Consider the following 23,389-nt stretch of genomic DNA (forward strand, 5'->3'; position numbering starts at 1 on the left):
TTTACATATTTATTCTTCAAAGTATAACCTTGCAATGATATGTTCATGTCCAGTATGGAAAATCACCTACTCTTCCACTCCCTCACAGTCACAAGGATGCATTTAGGTACCTGAACATGGTACCTTTTGATTTCGCGTGAATAGGTACCCGGTACTTTTGACAGAATTCGGTCAGTACCTTTAAAAGTACCTAATTTGGTACCCATCCCTACATGTTGTTCATTAGAAGTATTAATTTTTTCGTGGTTAGATGGAAATTATCTAACAATTTCCCCTATGTTTCAGCATTGTAGTAGCATGTCCCACACAAACACACACCTTGTCCCACATGTGGCTCGTGAGCACCTGGTCACCCTCGAAGAGTGGCGAATTCCAGGTTTAGGCCTCCAGTTTTCACTTTATGGAAAACAATCTTGTTGCTCAGTGTGTTGACTAAACTGTCAAAGATCACAGTAATAACATGAAGCCCTAAAAATAAAGCAGCAATCCCTTTTAACAAGCTCCCTGCAGATTCAAGCGCTGCGTCTCACCAGGTGTCACAACCAGAGCTCCCTCACCTGTCAAACTGACTGAATCTGCAGAAGAGCCACACGCAGAAGACGAAGAGACACATTGTTAAGTTTAATGTAAAAAATAGCCCGAGCGGTGGAAGTGCGCAGTTTGGTGCTTCAAACCTGATCATTTGCAAAGCCGGTTGATCTGTCTCCTCTTGTTTTGAGCTGACAAAGGTGAGGAGCCCAAAGGTGACAGCTCTCTAATGGAGCGGAGCACAAGAGGCCGAGGCTGCAATCTGCTTCACAAATGAGAGCACGTTGCTGCCAAGATTTTGGGCTGAGGGGAAGAAGTCGTGTGTCTGTTTGTGTAAGCTGAGTGTGTGCGCGTGTGTGTGTGTGTGTGTGTGTGTTTGTATCCGGGTCGGTGATCATTTCTGATAAGCACTAATCCAGCTGTCATGCCGGTGACACTATCTGCACAGAGGGCAGCTCCCGACATTATGTGAATTAATGAGAGCGGGGTAATAAAGAGACAGGCTACACATTGGTATTCTTCGCCTCTTGTCGCTGTGTACCACTTTAACTGAGCCATTTGTCAGCTTTGGTCTTCTTTTCTTTCAGCGAGGCTTCCCCGCGAAATAAAAGAATCGCTTCGACTACCTCTAAATGGATTAAAAGACACAGAGAGACTTTCATGAGTATTAAGGAGACAAGTGTCTCTATCCAAATGTTCAGGAACACAAGCTCTGCCTCCGCCAAATTACCAAACCAGCCACAACGGGACGGGTATGACAGGAGACGAGAATCCCGTAGAGAATATGTCATTAACTGGGCCAATAACTGAGCCCTTAAAGCCTAATTGGTAATTGATAAATGTGGCTGCTAGAACTGGATGAAGGGAGCACACAGTAACAAATCTCATCTCTGGAGCGGTGAAGCAGGCTTGGCAGGGATTCCCCGAGGAGTATTAAGTGAAGAGAAAGGGCAGCAGTAATATGTTGTGCATTGATTCCATGTGGCTGCACACAATGAGACCGGGACAGAGAGTGTATCAGAGAGTGCTCTGCTCCACCACTTGGCAGGATGTCTGTCCGAGGCTGCGTGTCCTCTGTTGGCACAGGATCAGATTTGTCAGGATGCAGCTGATCAGTCAATCAGCTTCATTATTTCACAGTATCTCTAAATTTATATCACATTTTGAAGTCTTTTAGATGTCAAAGTCAATGACTTTTCTATAGTCTACTTTTTATAGAATTATTCAAACTATCATTTGGATCTTTTCATCTGTTTTCTACTTTTGAATCAGAGTCCTTACTCTTTTCCCACACCGTTTCCAACTACCTGACAGCATCTCTGACACCTGTGGAGAGAGTACAGAGTGTAGCTACCACATATCTAGTAAGGCTGGGATGCTATGCTATGTTTGCAATTTGATTCTGTTATAATTTTTTCCATTTTCAGTTTGCCTTTTGAGCACTAGATAATGGGAAAAAGTTAAGTGATGATAGGTGTGGGTGCCGAATTAGGTACTTTAATAGGTACCGGCCGAATCATGTCAAAAGTATCCGGTACCAATTCACGTAAAACCAAAAGGTACCATGTTCCGGTACCTAAATGCATCCTTGTGACTGTGAGGGAGTGGAAGAGTTGGTGATTTTCCATGCTGGACATGAACACAGCATTGCAAGGTTATATATTGAAGAATAAATATGTTAAACGGGACAATTTTTATATTTCATTATTAAACAAATTGATATTTTTCACAACATAAACACAAAAAAGTACCATACTGATTGCTAGGTACCGGGCATCGGTACCGTATTGTTTCAAATGTGAAAGGTACTCATCCCTAAATGATGATGATAATGTCTACAGACTATATCAGGAGACATATTTTCCCATAAAAAGCACATCATGTGAGTCGGAGAGAAACATTTCACCCTCTGCTGGAGAAAAGTGGTAACTTCTTTCCAATCAAGTTTAAAAACAAAGACTGGAATGAAGAATTTTAATTTGAATAAAAACTGTTTTTATTTACAAAGAATCCTGATTTTGATATTGCCAAACAAAAAACCATAACATATCGTATCTCCATTTTTTCTCCCACCCCTAACAGACTGTACACTGCAAAAAACGAAATATTTTCAAGTGTTTTTCTCTTGTTTTTAGTAAAATTAAATATCTTTTTAGACCTGATATGAATCCCTTAAACCTGACCAGTCCACAAAAATGTCTCATTCCAAGTTCTTTACAGACAAAAATGAGGTCTAAACTGCCTGTAACAAGTGAAAAAATCTGCCAGTGGGGTAAGAGAAAATTGCTTGTCAAGATTAGAATAATGTCTTAGTACAAGCACATTTCTCGTACACCACTGGCAGATTTTGTAACTTGTTATAGGCAGTTTAGTCCTCATCTTTGTTTTTAAATAACTTCAAATAAGACATATTTCTGGACCAGTCAGGCAAATGTGGCTCATATCAGATCTGAAAAGACATTTCTGCTGAAAATAAGACAAAAAAACTTGATAAGATTTCAGTTTTTTGTATACAGAGTGGAATCCGAGTGGAGCCCGGTGATAAAAATAATATATGTTTTGTTTCTTTCGAGAGTCTTATCTCTTTTTGACTCTACCTCCTGACATATTTTACAATCCCTGAAAAAAATACACAAGAACAGCAGCTGTCAATCATCATTAAATGTGACGTAGAGCCTCATTTTTAACCTCTTATAACTAATGAAAATGACTTTTCAGAAAAAAAAAGAACTTGAATACAATGCAGCAAAATGATATCTTCAAATCACTGAAACAATCAGATGAGAGAAACATTTCTACGGGGTGTGTTAATTTTTATAAAGTTTGACCAAAGCCTATCTGGAAAGACTGGGGGGATGGATTTTTGACCTATACTGCTGCCAGCTACCAGGAGGAGCAGTTTTTGTGGCGACCTCACTTCCAGCTGAGCAAGATGACTTCAATTTTTTTTTTTTTTTTTGCAGTCTATGATAGCTACATACTACCTCATTAATTTTACTAATAAACACAGATTTACTTAGATGTAATCTCCGACTACATGAAAGGTTGTTGAATTTGAACCCCCAGTGTTGTGATGGTTACTTCCTCAATTTAACAAAAACAATATATGTGATGTTCTCTGTCTTAGAAAACAAAACACAAAATCCACCTTTGGCTGAAATTGGTGGTGTTTTTCCAGGGTAAAGATTCCGTTTCTATCACCCATTTGTAAAAAAGAATACCTCTTGCACGCATGTTTATTGTTCATTTATGGATAAGGGGCTGGTGGCAACATGACATGTCAGGTCATATAATATACGTCTATTGCAGTTGTGATGTTCTAATGATATTGTTCTTTTGAAGGCTTGAATGAAGCGCCCGTCTGTGGAGATGGCCATCAAGGAAACAGATTTTAAGAAAGAAAAGCGAGACAGTAAACCAGCTTCTTCTTAGAGGAATGTTGAATTTCAGGTTTATCAATCAACCCCCAACATGCAGCAGAAAAAGAGAGAATGTGTCTTCAGTGTGAGTGCACTTCTTAAAAAGCAAATATGGCATCATGAGCACAAATGAAACAGAAGGGGAGTCTCTAAGGTAATTACCTCCAGGCTATATTCAAAGCCAAAAGAACAATCAGTGCAAACACTGATTCAATCCAATCTACCTCGGAGGAAACAAAACTCTTACTGTAATCTTATAACAATATATTTTACCTGTAGGAAGAAAAGATGCTGTGTGATATCTTGTACAAGCTCCTCTTCTGCATTTTCAGGGTAAAACTTGGCCAGGAAATGAAGTGTGATTGGTTCCTCTTTCGGTACTTCCTGATCCAGAACCTGCAATCAACACACAAACAAAAGAAATCAATATTTGCTCAGCACTTTTTATGCTTACAACCATCTAATCAATTGAGTTTACATGCTTCGTCTCATGGTTTTTACAGGCCTGGTGAGAAATGAGAAGCATTTACCCGTTTTTCCATTTTCAGCCAAGCAACCGTGTCTTTGATGTTGTAGCGGAGTCCGAAGAACCAGGTCTCCCTCAGTCCAAGAGTGCGGCACACTAAGTCGAAAAGGTCTTTACCTTTCCACTTGATCTGAAACAAACAAATGTTAATTTAAAGTACAGACCTGATCATAATCTTAAGACCAGCTGAAAAATTGCTCGAAGTGGTGAAGATGGCTTCATGAAGGGCATCAACTGTCTGCCATCAATCCCCAAATGTTCTCTATTGGATTTGAATCATAAAAAAACCCCAGCTGTTCCCACACAGACCAGGGCCCTCAGTCATGAAGGATGCCCACTGCAACATCTGCATGTAACCAGCCGCCGTTTGACCACCCTGCACCACCTGAAGCTCCAGTGTTCACTGAATGAAAAAGCCCCAGATCATGATGGACCCCCCTCCACTGTGCCGGGTAGAAAACATCTCAGGTGGGATCTCCTGAAGCCATCGAGACCGACAAGGTTACATTTTTTTCTCATCAGAGAATCAAACTTTTTTCCACCTTTCAATGTCCCATGTTTGATGCTCCTGGAAAAGTCTAAACGGGCAGTTTTGTGGCATTGTAGAAGACGAGGTCTTTGAATTATTTTTTTGTTTTTGCAACCCTTTTTCTCGCAGATGCCGTCTGATGGTTATTGCGCTGCAGTAGGCACCAGTAAGGGCCTTAATTTGGGTCGTGGACCACCTTGTGTCAGATCCTCTGGCTCAGCGCAGGTGTAATTTTTTGAGTCCACCACTTGACTTTTTTGTTCCATAAAAATGTAGAATGACTGTCTTACTATGTCCAACCTCAGCAGCAACAGCACACTGTCAGAGGCCTTGCTTATGCAGCTCGATGAGCCAACCACGTTCAAGTAGAGACAGCTTTTTAGCTTTAGCCATCAGGAGGGACTGACCGTGCGAATGCCTGACAGAAAATAAACATTTCGAGCAGATTTTGGCTTAAATAGCCTGTGGTCTTAAACTTTTGATCAGGTGATAAACAACCTATTTCATTTTTTTGTTTTGTTTTTTAAGTTACAAGTTGTTTTTTGTGGCACTCCTCCTTCTTGTTTTTGCATATTGTAGCTCTACTTAAAACCTCATTAATATCCAAATGTGCAAAATGCATATTCAAGTTATTTTTCAACTGGTCTTAAGATTTTGATCAGGTCTGTATATAAAAACTGCTAGATTACACAGCTACATTAAAGGATAAGTTTGGTTTATACAGCTTTTACATTTTTTATAGAATGAAGTAGAACAAAATACTCACAAAGAAGGTTTTCCTGATCCAAGCAGTGCTCCGGGAGATATTTAGATCCAAAATCGTGCAGCAGATGTCCGTATAATGGGATCCATCGGGGCATAGACAGCGCCGCTCCTAAAACTGCATTAATCGTCCAAAAACTCATGTTTTTCACCAATATTCCATCATGGTCCGCTCCGGGTTAGTCCTCTGCTGCAGTCTGTGTCACTCCAGACAGCGCTATGTGGCTATAATGACCTCTGAACTGACGAAGACTTTGTTTATGTTTGCCTCTCCGCGCATGCGCAGTACTCTCTGGAGAGCTGACTCCACTTCCTCCTTTCTTTGAGGGGCAAATGTAAACAATGTCTTTGTCAGTTCAGAGCTCAGCACAGCCACACAGTGCTGTCTGGAGTGACACAGACTGCAGCAGAGGACTAACCCAGAGTGGACCATGATGGAATATTGGTGAAAAACATGAGTTTTTGGACGATTGATGCAGTTTTAGGAGCGGCGCTGTCTATGCCCCGATGGATCCCATTATACGGACGTAAGCTGCACGATTTTGGATCTAAATATCTCCCGAAGCACTGCTTGGATCAGGAAAATCTTCTGGTTGAGTATTTTGTTCTACTTCATTCTATAAACAATGTAAAAGCTGTAACTTATCCTTTAATACTGAGAGAAGAGTTATGTTGCCTAAAAATCATTGTGTTAAAGGGTGAAAATTGAGTCCATGAGTTTTTAAAATAGATGATAAAATTCACACCATTTACATTTAATGTGTACAAATCAGCAATTCAATAAGAGCTCAGAGAATGATGCATGTTCTTCTTATCTGTCTGTGTCGTATCAGGCTCATGTATCCAATTTAGACACCTATCATCACCAGCCTCTGAGGAAGCCCAAGGCACAATCCTCTGCCAAGTGCATCCAAGGTTAGCGCGTCTTAAAATCTGGGTTCCTTTCCACGCAGGGATACTGACAACCAACATTTAGGCCCTACCACCAAGTGCCTTTAAGTGCTATTTACAAACCAATAATTGATAACAATTACCACCCAAATCCAGAAATGAGAAACCTACGACTAACATTACGCTGCTCTGTGTAATTATCACTGCAAACTTAGGAGGGTTCCTCCCATTTAAATACAGATGTGATGACTGCGAGTAAGTGTGGTGCCTTTCAGATGTGGTGAAGCATCTGCCAAGTCATATTCTAAGCTAGAAACTTTTTTTTTTTTTTTTTAAGAAAGGTGGGGGTGGGGGGTGTAAATCAGTGCAGTATTTTGAGATTTGCCACGGATGAAAAACATGATTCCACTCTTAAGGGAAGAGATAAATTGTGACAGAAAAAGTCTGCAGAGTGGACTTCACAGTGTTTTTTTTATAGTTACTTGCTGCCATCTAGTGTTTTATTTGCAACAATCATCACTATAAACTTTTATAAATATCTAAGCTGTAATTTCAGATGAGTAAGGCGTGGAATTTAGTGGTATTCACCTTAGTCTTAAGATGTGGCAGCTGGTAACTTAATAGCTATGGGAACAGAAATATATGTGCGTTGCATTCAGACTAACAGCATAAGCGCGTTGAATGTCACTGGCTGATTATGATATTCATTGCAGAGACAGAGTGAAGACTCTTGGTTTTATTTTTGATCAAACCTTTTCTATTGGCTTTCATATCAAAGAGGTTACAAGCTTTTTTCCACCTCAGAAGCATCAATAAGATACGATCAATCCTGTTGTTGCAGTCCATTCCTTTCTTACATCAAGACTTGATGTATGTTTTTTTGTCTGGGCTTGAGAGGTCTGGAGTTTGTATTCTGATCCAGTCACACAAATATGAGTCCATAACTGCAGTGTTCCTCCCTTCATTGGCTGCAGATTGTAAGGTGCTGCTCTTGACATTTACAGTAGTAAATGGCACTGCACCCTCGTATCTGTGCCTACTCGAGCATTAAGTTCTCAGGGGACTGGCCTTTTGAGTTTTCCTAAGGTCAGAAAAAATATTAAATGTGAGCATGTGTTTTCAATCCATGCACCAACTCTATGAAACTCTTGAAATTAAAAAGTCATGTTCAGTTGAGTTTTTTTTTAACTGTAAGACCCATTTTTTTCACTGTTGCATATTATTGCTAAGGATGTCAAAGCATTATAATTAGGGCTGAACGATTTCAGAAAATAATGTAATTGCGATTTTCTGGACCAATACTGCGATTGCGATTTAGCATGCCAATTTTTTTTATTTTATTTTATTTTTTTTTTTTTTTGGGGGGGGGGGGGGGGGGGGTTCCTCTTCTACATTTTTTACTGATCACAAGCAATACACCATTCTGTAGTATGACCAACACAACAAATAATACTGTCAACCTTCGTGTTATGATGAAATTAGATGACTTGAAGCATTAACTGATAAGAATAACACATCTCAATTTAACTATTACAATCACAGTTGAATATTGACTGATTGATTTAACTTCAAGCCTTGTAGACGTGTAATAAAATTATCATTAATTTCCTTAAATACAATCAGAAAAGATGAAAAATAAAGCACTGCAAAACAGGCCTGGTATGAACAATGAAATAAAAAATAAATATGAATCTCACACGAAATAAAGTGCAGAATTGTGAATAAGACCAAATTTCTGGCTCAACCACTGAAATATTTCTACATGTCAAGCACACTTTTTTATGAAATGAAAAAGAAATACTGTGTGAACATACATTTAAATAGAAATTGTATAAAAATATGGCTGATCTCTCATCAGTAACAAAACACACACTACAGTAAATGCATATTAAATGCTTTTTTTTTTTTAAATTGCAGCCTTTGCAATTTGAAAATTGCATCGTCTTACATTGCGATGTCGGTTTAAATTTGATTAATTGTTCAGCCTTAATTATAATTAATTTATTCATTATAATTTCAGTTGTAGTAGTAGTGCTGTATGTTCCAAAAATCTAACACACTGAAAACCTTTGCCTTTTTTTGACCACTTAATTGAACTACCAGTGTCTATATGTGTGTGGGGGGTTTGTATGTATGTGAGTATGTGTGTGTAATTTTATGTTGTTGTTTTTTTCACATTCTTTTTTCCTCTATTTTTAACCCATCCCCTTCACTGCTGTCTGTACCTTGGCATTACTAACAACGAGTTTTATCCCCCAATTACTTTCTAGGGGACTTAATAAATGAATAAATAAATAAATAAATAAATAAATAAATAAATAAATAAATAAATAAATGTATCCATACCTCGCAGCTGAACTCCATGTCTGACTCCATCGTGCAGATCCTCACGTTAAAGGTCCTGGCTTGTCTTCTCTTCAGTGAGTTAAATCCCATTTTCGCTGCTAGGGCACTTGCCATGGCGAACAGCTTATAAACTCACTATTCAATCCGCAAAAGTTTCCACAAATTACGTAAACTGTCAAAGCATTATGGCAGTTACCCTCTCAGGCGTAGTAAAGCGTTTGGGCATAGCTTAGGTTATCAAACTATTACAGGTCCAGTTGTACATGTGACCGTCCACCTGTACGAGCTATCTGTAAATGGATGACTCTGTAGAAGCTCAGCCAAAGTAAACATTAAGTGTCCAACACTTCAGTGATCATAAGGTATTTTTTCACACTGCCACAGAAAAAGTTAAAAGCGCTGAGTAAAAAAAGACTGAACTAAACTTCCTGCTAACTTTAGCTTGCGTTAAGACTCCAATTAACTTAACTTATATTTGAAAACAAAACCTCATCTTGTGTTAGCCGTTTAGCGTTACATTTCACCAAGGTAATATCGTTGAATTACATTGTATCCAGGATAAACAAATCTTCCTAAGTAGTAAAAACCCCTCTGGGTGCTGTCCATTGATTATCCTGGGAAAGAAGCGCTGGCTAACTGCTGCTAACCATTTGTTAGCTTCAGCTATCTCATATCGAGAGCTGTGCGGCGTTCACGTGCCATATACAATGTTGTAATGACACTGTAGTGACGACTTTATGCTTCCAAAAGAAACGTCAGTGGTTTTAAGGAATTATTAATCTATCTGCAGTATTTTTTACAACGCGTGTATGCTTTGTGATATCTCAAATTCTTTTAGAGAGGGTTTTAAATGCTCGACATTTGAAAAAACGGCTCTCTAAATGTCATTTTAGAAAAAAATAAATAAAACAGAAAAAAAATCCGATTATACGAGATTTACAACATCTAAATTGAAATACATTGAAATGTAAAATTACATTTAAAAATAGCCTGTATAATTGAGTTTTGAACGGTGACTAAAAAGATGTCACTGACTCAAGTCATTTAGAAGTGATTTCTGTCTTTTTCTGCCGTAATATTAATCATAAACAGAAAGTTACATTGTTACTTGAGGTTCCTGAATGTAGCACAGCTCCTCTTCGCCTCTCGACTGGACAGCCAATCATGTTGCAATACATACCATAAGCCCCGCCTTTAGCTCTGCCCCCTGCGCCATAAAGGGGCGTGGCTTGTGCAATGAGGTAATCGGGGTAAACAGTAAAGATGGCGACGTCTGTAGCCGGAGAGGGGCAACCAAGTCTAAATGGGATTATTTGCGACCCCCAGACTAAAAATCTGACCGATCTGCCAACCGAATTACTCGAACACATCCTGTGCTTCCCCGTCCTCAAGCATGTCGACATTTGTAACGTTTCCTGCTGCTGCAAGCGGCTACACGACGTTTGCCATGGAAGGGGAAAGGTCTGGGGACACCAGTACAAACTCAGGTGCTGTTATTTTCTTGTTGCATTTAAGTTAGGACGTCTGTTTGTTTTCTGTAATCATCATCTTGGTCACTATGTGTTTAAAAATCCTTCTTCATAGTCACATATCGCTTTATCTTTACTGACAGTGGGTTTGGTTTGTGCAAACTCACCGGCTGTCAAACGCTGACATTCTGCTGATGCACCAAATTCATCATCACGTCAGGCCAGTTGCAAGCCCCCCTGCTCTGCACGTATAGCTAAAGCATGTAGACACGCCTGAAAATGTCTTAAAAGTTACACCCTGTTCTTCATTTTACGCAAAATGGATCTGTGTGACCTTGAATGTTGCATGTAGCCTGGGATCTACTGGGGGGGTGCAGCTCTTGCCAAAAGCTGAGCCTTCCTGCAGACAGGCTTGGCTGATAGTCTTGTGTGGTTTTCTTCGTGGACAGAGAGAACCTGGACTTTGCAGTGTTGAAGTTGTTGACACTACATGCAGAGGCTGGTTAATTTTTATTTTTTTTTAACCTGGGTGGCCCAGTAGGGCAAAGGCTGAAATACAGTTTGTGTGCATACACTATTAATAAAAAGCATTTAATAACCCCTTTATCTCTGCTAATTACATCTGCTTTAGCTACGAACAATGCAGTGCTGAACAGATGCAATGAATATTAGACATAGACCCATATGGATTTTCAGGCCCGATGCTGATACTGATTATTAGTAGTCAGGGAGGCTGATAACTGATATTTGAAGCCGATACTTATTTGCTGTCAAAGTGAAAATATTGAGCAATACAAACTCCAACACTTAACTGAAATCAAATGCCCTCTAGCATGTGTTTATTAAACAGCTCCCATACTTAGCAGCATGTTTTATAAAGTTAACTGAAAACTTAAAAAAATAAATAGCTCAAGTTTTCTCCAGTAAATAAAGTTTTCAAAAAATTCTATGTTACTGCAATAAAACTGGACAGAATTGAGTTTGTGCTGCCTTTTAAAGCAGATGAATTAATTTTCTGTATGGTTTTACATGACTTGATTCTAAATGACCATCTAGGGCTTCCATAGTGTAGACAGGGAGGAATTCTGTGCAGGGAAGCATCAGAGCCCAAACAACACAGTTTTGAATGGGTTTTATATCAGCCGTCGGATTAAGAAAAGAGCCGATATGCCCCAAAATGCCAAATATCGGCCCGATAATCAGCCCAACCGATAATCTGTATATATATTTTAAAAAGTATGTAAAAAATTATATAAATACAAATATATAAACTCCATTACTCTATAAGTACCCAGGTAGGAGGGATGATCCCAAAGTGACAAATTAGACACAAACAGAAGAAACAGGCTTCACTGAAAGACCAAGAAACAACTCACAACCTGTTGCAAAAAATGTGTACATAGTTTTGTTTTTCATCTGACAAGGCAATTAACAAATCATGGCTTAAGATTTTTGGGTGATACCAGGGTTGGTCTACGTCCCGTTAATTCTTTGGGCTTAACACTACAGGCTTTGGCGGCTTCCAGTGGTTTCACCTCTTTTTTTGGAACAACATGCCAAAGAGTGGTTAAAAATTAATACAGGAAGTGTGAAAATTACATCAATCTCACAGCAGAAGCTGGATTTCCTTTTTATTAAGTGTAATGTGTAATAATGCACAACAGTATTATAATGCATTGCTGCAGATATCACTAAATGGAAAGATTTTTTTCTTCCGCTGTAAAAAAAAAAAAAAAAAAAAAAAAAATCTTCCCTTCTGACTTAAACATATGTCATATCATTATAATTTTAAAAACTATATCCCTGGAGTAAAAAAAAAAGGAAATGTGCTGCATGAGATTATTTGCAATGAATGAATGAATGAATGCTTTATTTTGAACATGTGAAAATAAAACAAAAAGAAAAATAAAGGAAATCAACAGGGAAAAGAACAAATGAACAAAACTAACAAAACTAAACAAATGACACAAAAATAAATAATAATAGAGAAAGAAATACAAAAAGCAAAAAAAAAAAAAAAACAGGGAAAACAAATCATATTATATTGCAGTGGTAGTAGCTTTAGTAGCTATTACAGTCCGTCTGTAAGATGTTACTTAAATAACATTTTTAGTGCCTTATCAACAGATGGCCAAGACTGCAGAGGTTTTACCGCCAGAACGAGTGCTGCGACTGGCTCAGAGAATACAAAACACGCCACAGAGTGGGAATACAAATACGAAGGACGGTGGAATCAATCTCAAAGAGATTCTTCACAGAAGTTGTAAGTAATCCATGTGTAATGAATGAATGTTTTTATACATTGTTAAAAAATGTAAAATTGAAAAGACAGAAAACAAAGATGACTCAGAATAGAAGTGGAGGGGAACAGTTATTTGGTAAAGAAAGATATCTGACCCTTTCTGTGTGTGTACTGGCCTTCTGTGTGTTTTTATGTTCTGTGTGGGTGCATGTTTGAGCAAAAAAACAAAATGTGCGCTTTAAATTTTCTACACTAACCCAGAGATCTGTAACTCAGCCTTGCGTTGGCCAGGTGCTGGGAGACAGCTTTGCAGAGATTGAGTCACTGGGGATGCCGGAGCACTTCTGTGAAGATGAGCTCCTCTTCATCCTCAACTCAGACAAGAGGTGAGAGTAACATTTCACTCTCAGTTAAACCCTCAACACTTTCCTCTCACACAGGGCTTTGTAATTGTGGATCAGATTAGGAGTTAATCTGTGAGATTTCAGTCATTATGAAGGCCTTTTGTTGTGTTGCGAAACCTCCAACCTCAATTGTTTTTATCCTCTGTTAGGAAAAGCCTGACCCTGAAGTACTATGCAAAGAAAATCCTTTACTTCCTGAGACAGCAGAACATCCTGAAGAGTTTAAAGAGTTTTCTGGAGCAGCCGGCGGAGCAGCAGTCTGCTCTAGCAGGTGAGACATGAGTGCAAGCTGCAAATAAAAACAATCAATTTACAGTGTGTCGTGCCAGAGCTGCAGTTAATAAATAATTTAAAAAAAAACAGTCATTTTTTAAGCAAACATCATTTTTCTGAGTTTGGATTCGCTGCATTTTTTTTTATCCAGAATCATATTCAGATTTGATTCATTTAAACATTTGTCATTTTGAAGGAAGTGATGTTCAGATTTTACTTCAGGCACTGCAAAACAGTGATGAGCACATCTCATACAAAACAAACTCTCGCATTGTGAAAACTGATAAATCAATGAGGATAAAATATCAACTCTCTGAAAAAGTTCTGAAATTTGTTAGTCTTTTTATTGCTAAGTGTGAAGTGGTACATCATTTATTGTAAAAGATTAATAATGAGGATAAATTTATTTTGTATAGCAACAGGGCTAAAAAGCGCTAGACCAAATTGAACTTAAAGGAGCTGTGAGTAGTTTGAAAGTGATCTTAAAAAAGTCTCCCTTCCAGATATATGCCCGATATGCCCACACTTTAAAATGAGATTATCAGCACCAATATAGGTTATTCCTTAATACTACTTTGTGACTGGATTGATCCGCAGCACATCCATTCAGGGGTGGAAAAAAAAATTGAAAATTGATATATCAGGATTTTTTATTTGACAATATCAAAATCAGGATTCTTTGTCAAAATATAGGGTTTTTATTCAAATTTTTCATTTCAGTTTTTGTTTGTAAACTGGATTGGAAAAAAGTTACCACTTTTCTCCAGCAGAGGGGGAAATGTTTCTCTCTGACTCAAGTGATGTGCATTTTATGGGAAAATATGGCTCCCGATATAGTCTGTAGACATTTTCATCAACACTTAACTTTTTCACATCGTCTGGTGTTCCAAAAAAAACAACAAAAAAAACAAAACGCAAAATTCGTCAATATCCAAAAATCCCTATTGAATTTGAATCAGCATCCCAAATATTGCAATAGAATCAAATTCAGAGAATAGCATATCGTCCCAGCCCTAACATCCAAGTCTCTATGACAACACCACGGCAGCTGACGAAGTTCAGTCATTAGAAGAGAGATCTGTGTTTTTCTCTGCTTGAAAATGATTTCAGTGATTAATTTTGTAGTGATGGTGAACACAGGAGCCTAACTGTCAGACAGAAAAAGGACAGAGGAGCAGAAGAAAGATAAACAGGAGAGTGATAGAGCACGAGCTAAAGGCTAACACAGGGGCTAAGTTGTTTGTGATAATGCTTATTACAACCCACAGTCAGCAGTTATTCTGCAGTGGTCTGTTCAAACTTGAGAGTCTGTCAATAAAATGAAGAGTGAGGATACGTTAGCTCTGCTTGGTAGATGACTGGCAGGACATAACCGGGATTCACTAACGTTACACATTACAGGCACGTCTCACAGCACTGGGCTGCTATTAGCGCTCAATATAGCTGGCTACTGACATACAGTACAAGCTTACAGCGTTTGTTTGTTGTCACGTTTCAAACAACAGCGCAACATAACTGTACTAATGAATACCTTGCCTTGTTGGGTTGTATACAGTAAAGAGTTGTCTTCAACAAAGAAATTTTGTTTCAAAACAAACAGGACTGGTTAAAAGTCACATTTTAAGACAGTATGCTGCAACTCTGGGCTAGAAGGTGGCGAGGCAGTCATAGCATCATAAGCGTTTCTACCTGAGAAAGAATAAAAGCATCATTTTGAGGAACATCTATCATGAAATAATCTCCTGTGAAAGCACATTAGAAATGTGTGAGGATATTTAAAGAAGGATAATGATTCTGATCGCTGTCCCATAGCATGGAAGCTCAGACAGAAAAGGTCAAAGGTCACCTGTGGTCCTCGGCTTTGATTTTGGGACTGTAGGCAAAGCGTTGGCAGGGGAAATCAGAAATAAATTTAGGTGCAAGTCGTATATGTGATGATTTAAAAGACAGAAATAAAACCTTAAAAGCAATTCTAAAATGCATGGAGTAGCATAACTTTGCTTGTTGAATGATGTTTATTTCTGTGGTTTTTCTTTCAAGGTTCATAAAAGCAGCTTCACATTATAAATTCCCTCTCTTGGTCTCATCTGCTCCTCTAGGTGCCGTTCTGGTGGATCAGTATTGTAACCCACTGGCTGATGTAACCCTGAGCAGCACATCGGCCCAGCTGGATGAGATCACAGAGAAAGTAAAGAAGATGCTGAGAATCAAGAACCCCTCTCACCCCAGCCTCCGCATTGCTCAAGGTTTGCTGTCAAAACCAGAAAAGCTCCTGAGTACAGTCGTTTCTGTCCTTTCGTGACAGAAGTTATTTTTATCGCATGTTCTTTTCCAAAGTTTCTCTCTCCAGAATGCATCAGCAGGAGGCTCCAAAAGCCCAGAGGCACAGGGTTTTGTTCCTAGCACAGTGTGTTAAAATAAACCAATACCTGTGTGCTCTTCTGCAGCTTTATGTCTTGTGTTTGTTGCAGGCGACTGTTTAGTGGTGGAGGACTTTGAGCTCCAGAGGCAGGTGGTGTCCGCACTAAACTCAGTCTTATACGAGCAGCTTCAGTACAAGGGCAACGAGTTTGACTATTACAACCCGCTCAACTCTTACATCCACCAGGTAGATCATCCGAAACGCTCTGTGTCCTTAAATCACAAACATTTCTGTTTTTGAGCTAATATTTTACTCCCTGTTTTCTATTCAGGTGCTACTACGCCGTACAGGCATTCCCATCAGCCTCTCTGTTCTCTACATGACGTTAGCTCAGAAGCTGGGGGTTAAGCTGGAACCTGTCAACTTCCCCAATCACTTCTTATTGCGATGGTGCCAAAAACCAAGAGGGTAACGTTGAAAATGAAAGATTTTAGCTGTTAGCTTCTTGAGTTAAAGAGAGAAAAAGGAGAGCTTGGATGATCAGTCAAAAGCATAGAGAGGAGTTTGTTATTGATTTTAATGTAATCTCACCCTCATACTGATGCTTTTTTTATGACAAATAATAAGGTTTCTTTGGTAAAAATCATAATAGAGAATATTATTGAGCCAGATTAGTGTCATTATTCACAAATGCAAAATTTGTGTGAGTGTAAATGCATCCACATGTGTGTAAACAATTTACAGATGAGTGCGCAAATCCACAAGGAAAGAATTTACAAGTTAAAAAAAAAAAAAATCGTCACCAAAAGCATTTTTGTCGTCAGGGAAAATCAGTAGCCAATCAGATGTCAGATGTGATTTCACTGCAAAATGCACGCGGCCATTAGTATTTCTGCATGCGCAGATGCTGCAACAGTGGCTGTTTTCCAAACCGCCTATTATTTTGGCTGAAATTCAGTCTGTAGTGGGTAGTATGCAAAATCTGCAGTATGCCAAAAAAAAGGAAAATTTCTCAGTATGCAACAGACCAGTCTACCTGGCATACTGTTTACCACAATGCATGACGCTGATGCGTCAATGCAGGTGGCAGGTTTTGGTGAATTACCACCATCTACCACAATACAACAACACTAACGTTAGACGGTCCCTGAGATAGAAGTGAAGTGATAAGAAAGAAACACCGGTAAATCTTGTCACTTCTAGTTGTAAAAGAGGTGTTTACTTTAAAAATTCATTAAAGCCCATATAAAACACAATTTACCCCTTTTTTAACCATATATGGATTATATAGAAGTGGGTTTTCCATCAGCTGTAGAAATAAAAATACAGATTTATTTTCAGTAAACGATATAACTTTTGCTGTAAGATAAGAAATCAAGAATGATGATTCTGTGTGATATGATTAACAAAATAACCAAATGCCGAGATCTGCCCATAGCTTGTTTTGTATATTTATATAAGGCAAAAAAAACGACATCATCTGTAGCTCCGCCTTCTGAGACTGGAAACCAGAGTAGTATACTACAAAACAGACCCAACAGAAAAGTCATACTACATACTACATACTACATGCAAAAGCAGAAGGAAGTATTCAGTACCTACCACATACTACATTCACATGAAGCATGTGATTGGCTGAAAAGGAGGGAGACAGCTGATTGGCTACAGACTTTCCCTGATGAACAAAACGCATTTGTGGATCCAAGCACATCAGGGGAGTCTCAAAAATCCGCACACAAATGCAGCAAGGTTTAAAAATGACATACCATTATTTTTTTATATTTTTGAATCCTTCCTTGTGCATCTGTAGATTTGTGCACACATTTGTAAATATTTTACACATTTGTGGATCAGTTCATGCATTTGTGGATGCATTGACACACACACAGTTTTTGCATTTGTGAACTTTGACCGATCTGGCTCCACAGAATACATTCATTGTGCTTAAGTTACATGCCCTCTGCTTGCATGCTTGTATTCCCCGGGCTTCAGAGGTGGTAACCATCCCCTGTGGAGGATACTTTTTTAATACAGATGAGTCGTTTGTTTTTTCATTCCTGCAGGAGTGAAGACATCTATGACTTTGTCTACATCGATGCCTTCGGTAAAGGCAAACAGCTGAGTGTCAAGGAGTGCGAGTACCTGATTGGCCACCAGGTGACAGCAGATTACTACAGTGCCATCAGCACCACCGAGGTGCTGCAGAGGATGGTGGGAAACCTGCTGAACATCGGCAAGAGAGGGTGAGAGCAGAAAACAACGTGTAGTCCAGGCGTGGGGATGTTGTTTGTTGACTCAGTAATGAACAAATAGATCATTTGAATACATTATGTGTTTGCTGTAATTAAATGAGCGCATGAATGTTTTGTTCTGTTTTAATTATCTCCAGCGATGGTAATGAGAAATCCTACCAGCTGCTGCGAGACTCTCTGGACCTCTACCTCACTATCAACCCTGATAATGTGCAGTACCTGCTGCTGCAGGCTCGCCTCTACTTCCACCTGGGCATCTGGCCAGAAAAGGTCACACACAGAAGCTTTTTCTTTACTGTAATGAGATTAATTTAATGAAGAATGAACTGTTATTCACCTCAGCATGTTGTCTGCTGGTGTTTGGACTCCAGGTGCTAGACATCCTGCAGCACATCCAGGCGTTGGACCCCTCTCAGCACGGGGCCGTGGGTTACCTGGTGCAGCACACACTGGAGCACATCCAGCACAAGAAGCATCCTGTCACACCTGAGGTGAAGAAGCGGAGCGCTCCAGAACACCTGGAGGTCCAGTATTCAGTTGGTCTCATCATGAAACACAAACGGTGAGTCAGGCTAACGTCCAGCACAGTGGTTTCATTGTTCCTTTTACTGTCTTCATGTTTGTCTTTCTGCTCCATCTCCTCCATCAGGTCAGGGTACAACTGCGTGATCTACGGCTGGGACCCGAAATGCACCATGAGCCAGGAGTGGATCACCACCATGAGGGTCCACCAGCTGCCCAACGGGGCCAACCAGCCTTTCTACAACGTGCTCGTCCAGGATGGCACCTGTCGCTACGCAGCACAGGGTTAGTCCAAACACACAGACATCAAGATATATTATATCATAACATTATGATTAGGGCTGGACAACATGGGAAAAAATCTTATTACGATAAATTTTTTCACATCAGACGATATCGATATTTATCACGATATAAATCAAATAACTGTTAAGCTTAAATGCTGTTACTCAGAAGTGAATTGAGAAAATGTCAGATGGTTATTTTTGACTTTGGTTTATTTTTTGTCAGAGGTTGAACATGACAGATGTGCTGATGAACATTACACAACCTCTTTAGATAAATAAAATAGGAACATCTCCTTTATTTTTGTTATCAGTGAGCGTATTGCCCACATACTAAGACCGCATGCCTGTTGATAACAGGAGCAAACCGCCCTCTTTAAATGAGGGTTTAGAGCGTGCTACCTGCTGTCACCAAAGAGAGTTTGGGAGAGCAGAGTGGCCGTGAAGGAAAAATGAAAATGAAGCAGCTAGTTGGTGCTGACATTGATCGTAAATGCCCCAGCAACAGTTAGGAGGTTATTCAGCTGCCGGCGGACAAAGAGGGAGGTTCATCTCCTGTGCTCTCCATAGATCGCAGCAGATGAACTTTCATTATGCATGAGTGGAGACCAGTGCAGCCGGCGAAAACACAGAGCCCCAGTTAAAAAAAATCAGAGTTCAGAAATGGCGTTGTTGGACAGACGATGTCTCTCCACTACTTTTATTTCTGACAGTCCAACTGTGTTGGTACATACACAAAGGTTTCTTTCCCTCCTTCATTCATTGCACCTCCATGCCATAGTGACAGTATCCATTTGTGTGTGAAGCTGTGCCAGTTTGTGCCTGCCTTCCAAACATGTTAAATATAGATGCAAAAACAGTGACCACTTACAGTTTTGGGTTTGATAGATCACCCTGCAAGTGCTCAACAATTATATCTCCATCCCCTCCTCCCAGATTTGATTGGCTGATCATACATCTGTCTAAATATAAATGAATGAATTCTATCGAAATTCTATCGACCAGGTCTCATATTTCTATTGAGGAATAGTTATCTTGGGATGTATATCTTTATTGTTTTATCACCCAGGCCTAAATATGATCAAAGGTTTTATTGTGCTACAACTATCAGACACTGTGAATGTGTAAAAGTTTTATAATCCCACGCATCGTGAGGGCCTGGAGCCTGTCCCAGCAGTTACTGGGCAGGAGATAGGGTGCTCCCTGAACAGGTTAACAGCCTCTCACACAACTCAAACTTAAGTTTGATTATTTCTCATGGACAAGAATTGAAATGAAGACAAAAAAAACAGAAACGGTAGAGTAAAAAATAAATCAATGGACAGAGGTACAAAGTTCACAATAATGTCTTTTCACAACCCTACAAGTTCACAGCTTTCAGTATCGATATAAATGGGTTTTGTTTGCATAATCATCTCTAAAAATAGAACAGTCATAGAGACAAGCAGAAGCAGTTGTTCCGTATATTGAGATACACAAAGCATAATAAAAAAGAATCACTTCTTGTGTTCTTTTGTATTCATGATGTTAAAACTATTTAAACTATTTCCTTTAAATGAACAATTTTGTTGTAATTTTTATTTAACCAGGTTGGTCCCATTGAGATCAAAAACTCTTTTTCAAGGGAGACCTGGCCAAGACAGGCAGCAGCAAAAACACGAAGTTGCAGACAGATAGCACAGAAAAGACAAAGCACAGTCAATAAAACACAAGATTATGGATTAAAACCATGTTCTAAGAAACAACTGTTCAAACAACCAAGTTGACACAGTGGCATCTTTTAGAGCCAGCCTATATGTCCTTCATTTTGTATTCAAAAACATTCAAAGACACCAGCTCCTTGAGCTTTAAGTCATTCTTCAACTGGTTCTAAGCTGAGGGTGCAGAGAACCCGAAGGCTCTTTTCCCAATTTCTGCCCAAGCGTTTGGGACAGAGAGATAATGAGGTCCTGAGAATGCAGAGAGTACTGTCTGGCACTTTTCTGCACAATAAAAACACATTAATAATGTGGCAGCAGACCTAGAACAGCCTTACTATTTATGTGTAAGGAGAATGACCTAAATCTTCTCCTCTATTCTATGGTTATAGAGCAGCATGATGACTCTGTGGATATTTAAAGGGTAAGTTCAGTTAATACAGCTTTTACATTGTTTATAGAATGAAGTAGAACAAAATACTCACCTAGAAGGTTTTCCTGATCCAAGCAGTGCTTTGGGAGATATGTAGATCCAAAATCGTGCAGCGGACGTCCGTATAATGGGAGCCATCGGGGCATGGACAGCGCCACTCCTAAAACTGCATTAATCGTCCAAAAACACATGTTTTTCACCAATATTCCATCATGGTCCGCTCCGGGTTAGTCCTCTGCTGCAGTCTGTGTCACTCCAGACAGCGCTGTGTGGCTGTACTGACCTCTGAACTGACGAAGACTTTGTTTACGTTTGCCCCTCCGTGCATGCGCAGTACTCTCTGGAGAGCTGACTCCACCTCCTCCTTTCTTTGAGGGGCAAACGCAGGTGAAAAACATGAGTTTTTGGACAATTAATGCAGTTTTAGGAGCGGCGCTGTCTATGCCCCGATGGATCCCATTATACGAACATCTGCTGCACAATTTTGGATCTAAATATCTCCCGAAGCACTGCTTGGATCAGGAAAGCCTTCTGGGTGAGTATTTTGTTCTACTTCATTTTATAAACAATGTAAAAGCCGTTTAAACCGAACTTATCCTTTCATTCATTTTATGGGCATTTTAACACCCAATTAAACAAAACAACTGAAACCTCTCAAATATGCTATGTGTTCTGATAATTTTGATCACCACTGTAAATACCTGGTTGTGTTCCATCCCTCCAAAGTAAATCAGACTTTCAAAAACTGGAGAAAAATGTCTTAGACTCCTGATCAGACACATATTTAAAGCTATTTGGGTCATAAGTGTGAAGAATCATCAGTCATGGGTTACTTTGACCACAGAGTACTTTGTAATTATTGTTTAAAATGATGATTTCTTTAATTCAGTACATAAAAACTGAATTTAGCTTATTAAATTCAAATGATGTGGAAAATGATCAGCTGATGAGTTAAGCGCAAAAAAAAAAAAAAAAACTTTGTTTAGTCAAGTGTTGGCTGCTGGTGGGACAGATCATACTCTGATTTGTGATTGCTTTTCCAGATTACTGAAAAAATATGCGTAATATCTATTTTCTCCAGTCAGAGCTGAGTTGAAACTTCACAGATTGAATAATGCGTTAGTTGTAGTGTTATACAGTTCTTACATACTGAAAATGCTGACCCCGGAGTATTGACTGTTTATATGAGTCAGTCAGACTGAGGGTTATCTCCATAAATGAGGAGAAGTCTGCAGAGTAAAAACAGGTGGGTTTTTTAGCGCTGCGTCACCCTGTTTCTGAAATTTTCCCACTTAAAGGTCTTCCTCACAGGCTGACTCATACATTTAACTTGCTCACTCTGCGTTCCTGTCTGTTGATGCTTGTTTCACAGTTTAAATTATTAATTCAACAAAGACAATCTTTAAAAAGCCACCTCTCAGACTGTTTCCATCTTTGTACCTCAGAGAACCTGGAGCCTCACTCAGCCCCGCTGGAGATCGGCCACCCGGAGGTGGGACGCTACTTCTCTGAATTCGCAGACACCCACTACGCTGCCAACGAAGAGCTGCAGACGCGATACCCCGAGGACATGGATGAGACTCTGGGCACGGTGCAGGAGCTTTACCACAGACTCACACCTGGCTCTGTGAACCAGGAGCAGGCGGCAACCTCAGACCAAAACAACCACGAAGCCATGCCCATGTAGCAAAACAGCTGTGTCCGACACTTGACTAACAAATCACCCACTGGTCACCCATTTTCAATTCACAATCCACTTAACTGTGCAGTGCAAACACTCAAGAGGAGGTGTGGATGAAGGAGCTGGGTTCTTTTTTGTACAAATGACACAGGATATTGTTTGAAAATGTTTTTATTTCTTGCAGAAAATTTACCACACAAAGCTTAAAACCAAAAGTTTGCTCAGTGTGAAAACAAAGCTTAAACAATGTAGTGTTTGGAGGAAAAACTAATGTAAACTTGAGCTGCACAGTTAAGTGGATGTGTAGGTTGAGGATCGGCGCCCAGGTGCTGTAAATTTCCCTTTACCTAGGAATGATCCTTTACCCACAAAACCCTGCACACAGCACCAGTCTAACAACCTCCAGCATTTAGTCCAGACCCCTCTCAACTACAGTTCCAGTGCCACATAAGAGACTAGGAGGAAAAACTTTGTAAATCTGATGTAATTCTCCATCTTTTAATCAAAGATTCATGCACTTATGAAAGTTCAGCTTTCACATTTATAGATAATCTGTTTTTTTCTGTATATTTACAAATGAAACATGTAGGATGTCGAGGCGCACCAGTGTTGCTGAAACACAACAGAAGAGGAACATTGCTGACTTGAAACAGAAACGGCTCTAAGCTTTGAGGAAATTACAAAAAAAAAATAAAGCGTTTCAAGTTTTTTTTAGCTTCTCTCTCTGACTCCTGTGTACAATGATTCATTTACTCTTGTGTGCAACATA

The 23,389-nt window shown here is 39.4% G+C and overlaps 2 protein-coding genes across 3 annotated transcripts in view; one reads left to right on the forward strand and one right to left on the reverse strand.

Moving 5' to 3' along the window:
* The window catches only part of nf2a (NF2, moesin-ezrin-radixin like (MERLIN) tumor suppressor a), a 52,721-nt gene extending 43,066 nt beyond the window's left edge, over positions 1–9,655 (reverse strand). Inside the window, exons 1-3 of the mRNA XM_074670006.1 lie at positions 9,002–9,655; positions 4,478–4,603; positions 4,221–4,343 (exon numbers count right to left, since the gene is read on the reverse strand). Of these exons, the coding sequence (XP_074526107.1) occupies positions 4,221–4,343; positions 4,478–4,603; positions 9,002–9,115 (363 nt within the window). The 5' untranslated portion in view covers positions 9,116–9,655. The remainder of the gene's footprint in view (positions 1–4,220; positions 4,344–4,477; positions 4,604–9,001) is intronic.
* A 573-nt stretch (positions 9,656–10,228) lies between these two features.
* On the forward strand, positions 10,229–23,333 carry fbxo21 (F-box protein 21). Of its 2 annotated transcripts, none has more exons than XM_074670107.1 (12): positions 10,229–10,488; positions 12,598–12,733; positions 12,989–13,098; positions 13,266–13,387; positions 15,489–15,635; positions 15,861–15,997; positions 16,083–16,219; positions 17,815–17,994; positions 18,141–18,273; positions 18,375–18,565; positions 18,653–18,810; positions 22,385–23,333. In XM_074670107.1, exons 1-12 carry the CDS (start codon positions 10,265–10,267, stop codon positions 22,624–22,626), a joined length of 1,917 nt encoding a protein of 638 aa, XP_074526208.1. In that variant the 5' UTR covers positions 10,229–10,264; the 3' UTR covers positions 22,627–23,333. The 2 variants fall into 2 exon arrangements, with proteins under 2 accessions (XP_074526208.1, XP_074526209.1); XM_074670108.1 differs by having other exon boundaries at positions 13,004–13,098.
* The last annotated feature ends 56 nt before the right edge of the window (positions 23,334–23,389 follow it).

The sequence above is a fragment of the Halichoeres trimaculatus genome, unplaced genomic scaffold (assembly GCF_033239565.1).
Source record: "Halichoeres trimaculatus isolate MK-OKI-2021-1 unplaced genomic scaffold, fHalTri1.1 fHalTri1_scaffold_5, whole genome shotgun sequence".
In the NCBI taxonomy this organism is placed as follows: Eukaryota; Metazoa; Chordata; class Actinopteri; order Labriformes; family Labridae; genus Halichoeres; species Halichoeres trimaculatus.

Coding starts and splice junctions, on each gene's coding strand:
- fbxo21 (XM_074670107.1), top strand. CDS start 10,265: ATGGCGACGTCTGTAGCCGGAGAGGGGCAACCAAGTCTAAATGGGATT. Junction 13,388..15,488: donor GCAGCAGTCTGCTCTAGCAG/GTGAGACATGAG, acceptor CTGCTCCTCTAG/GTGCCGTTCTGGTGGATCAG. Junction 16,220..17,814: donor TGGTGCCAAAAACCAAGAGG/GTAACGTTGAAA, acceptor TCATTCCTGCAG/GAGTGAAGACATCTATGACT.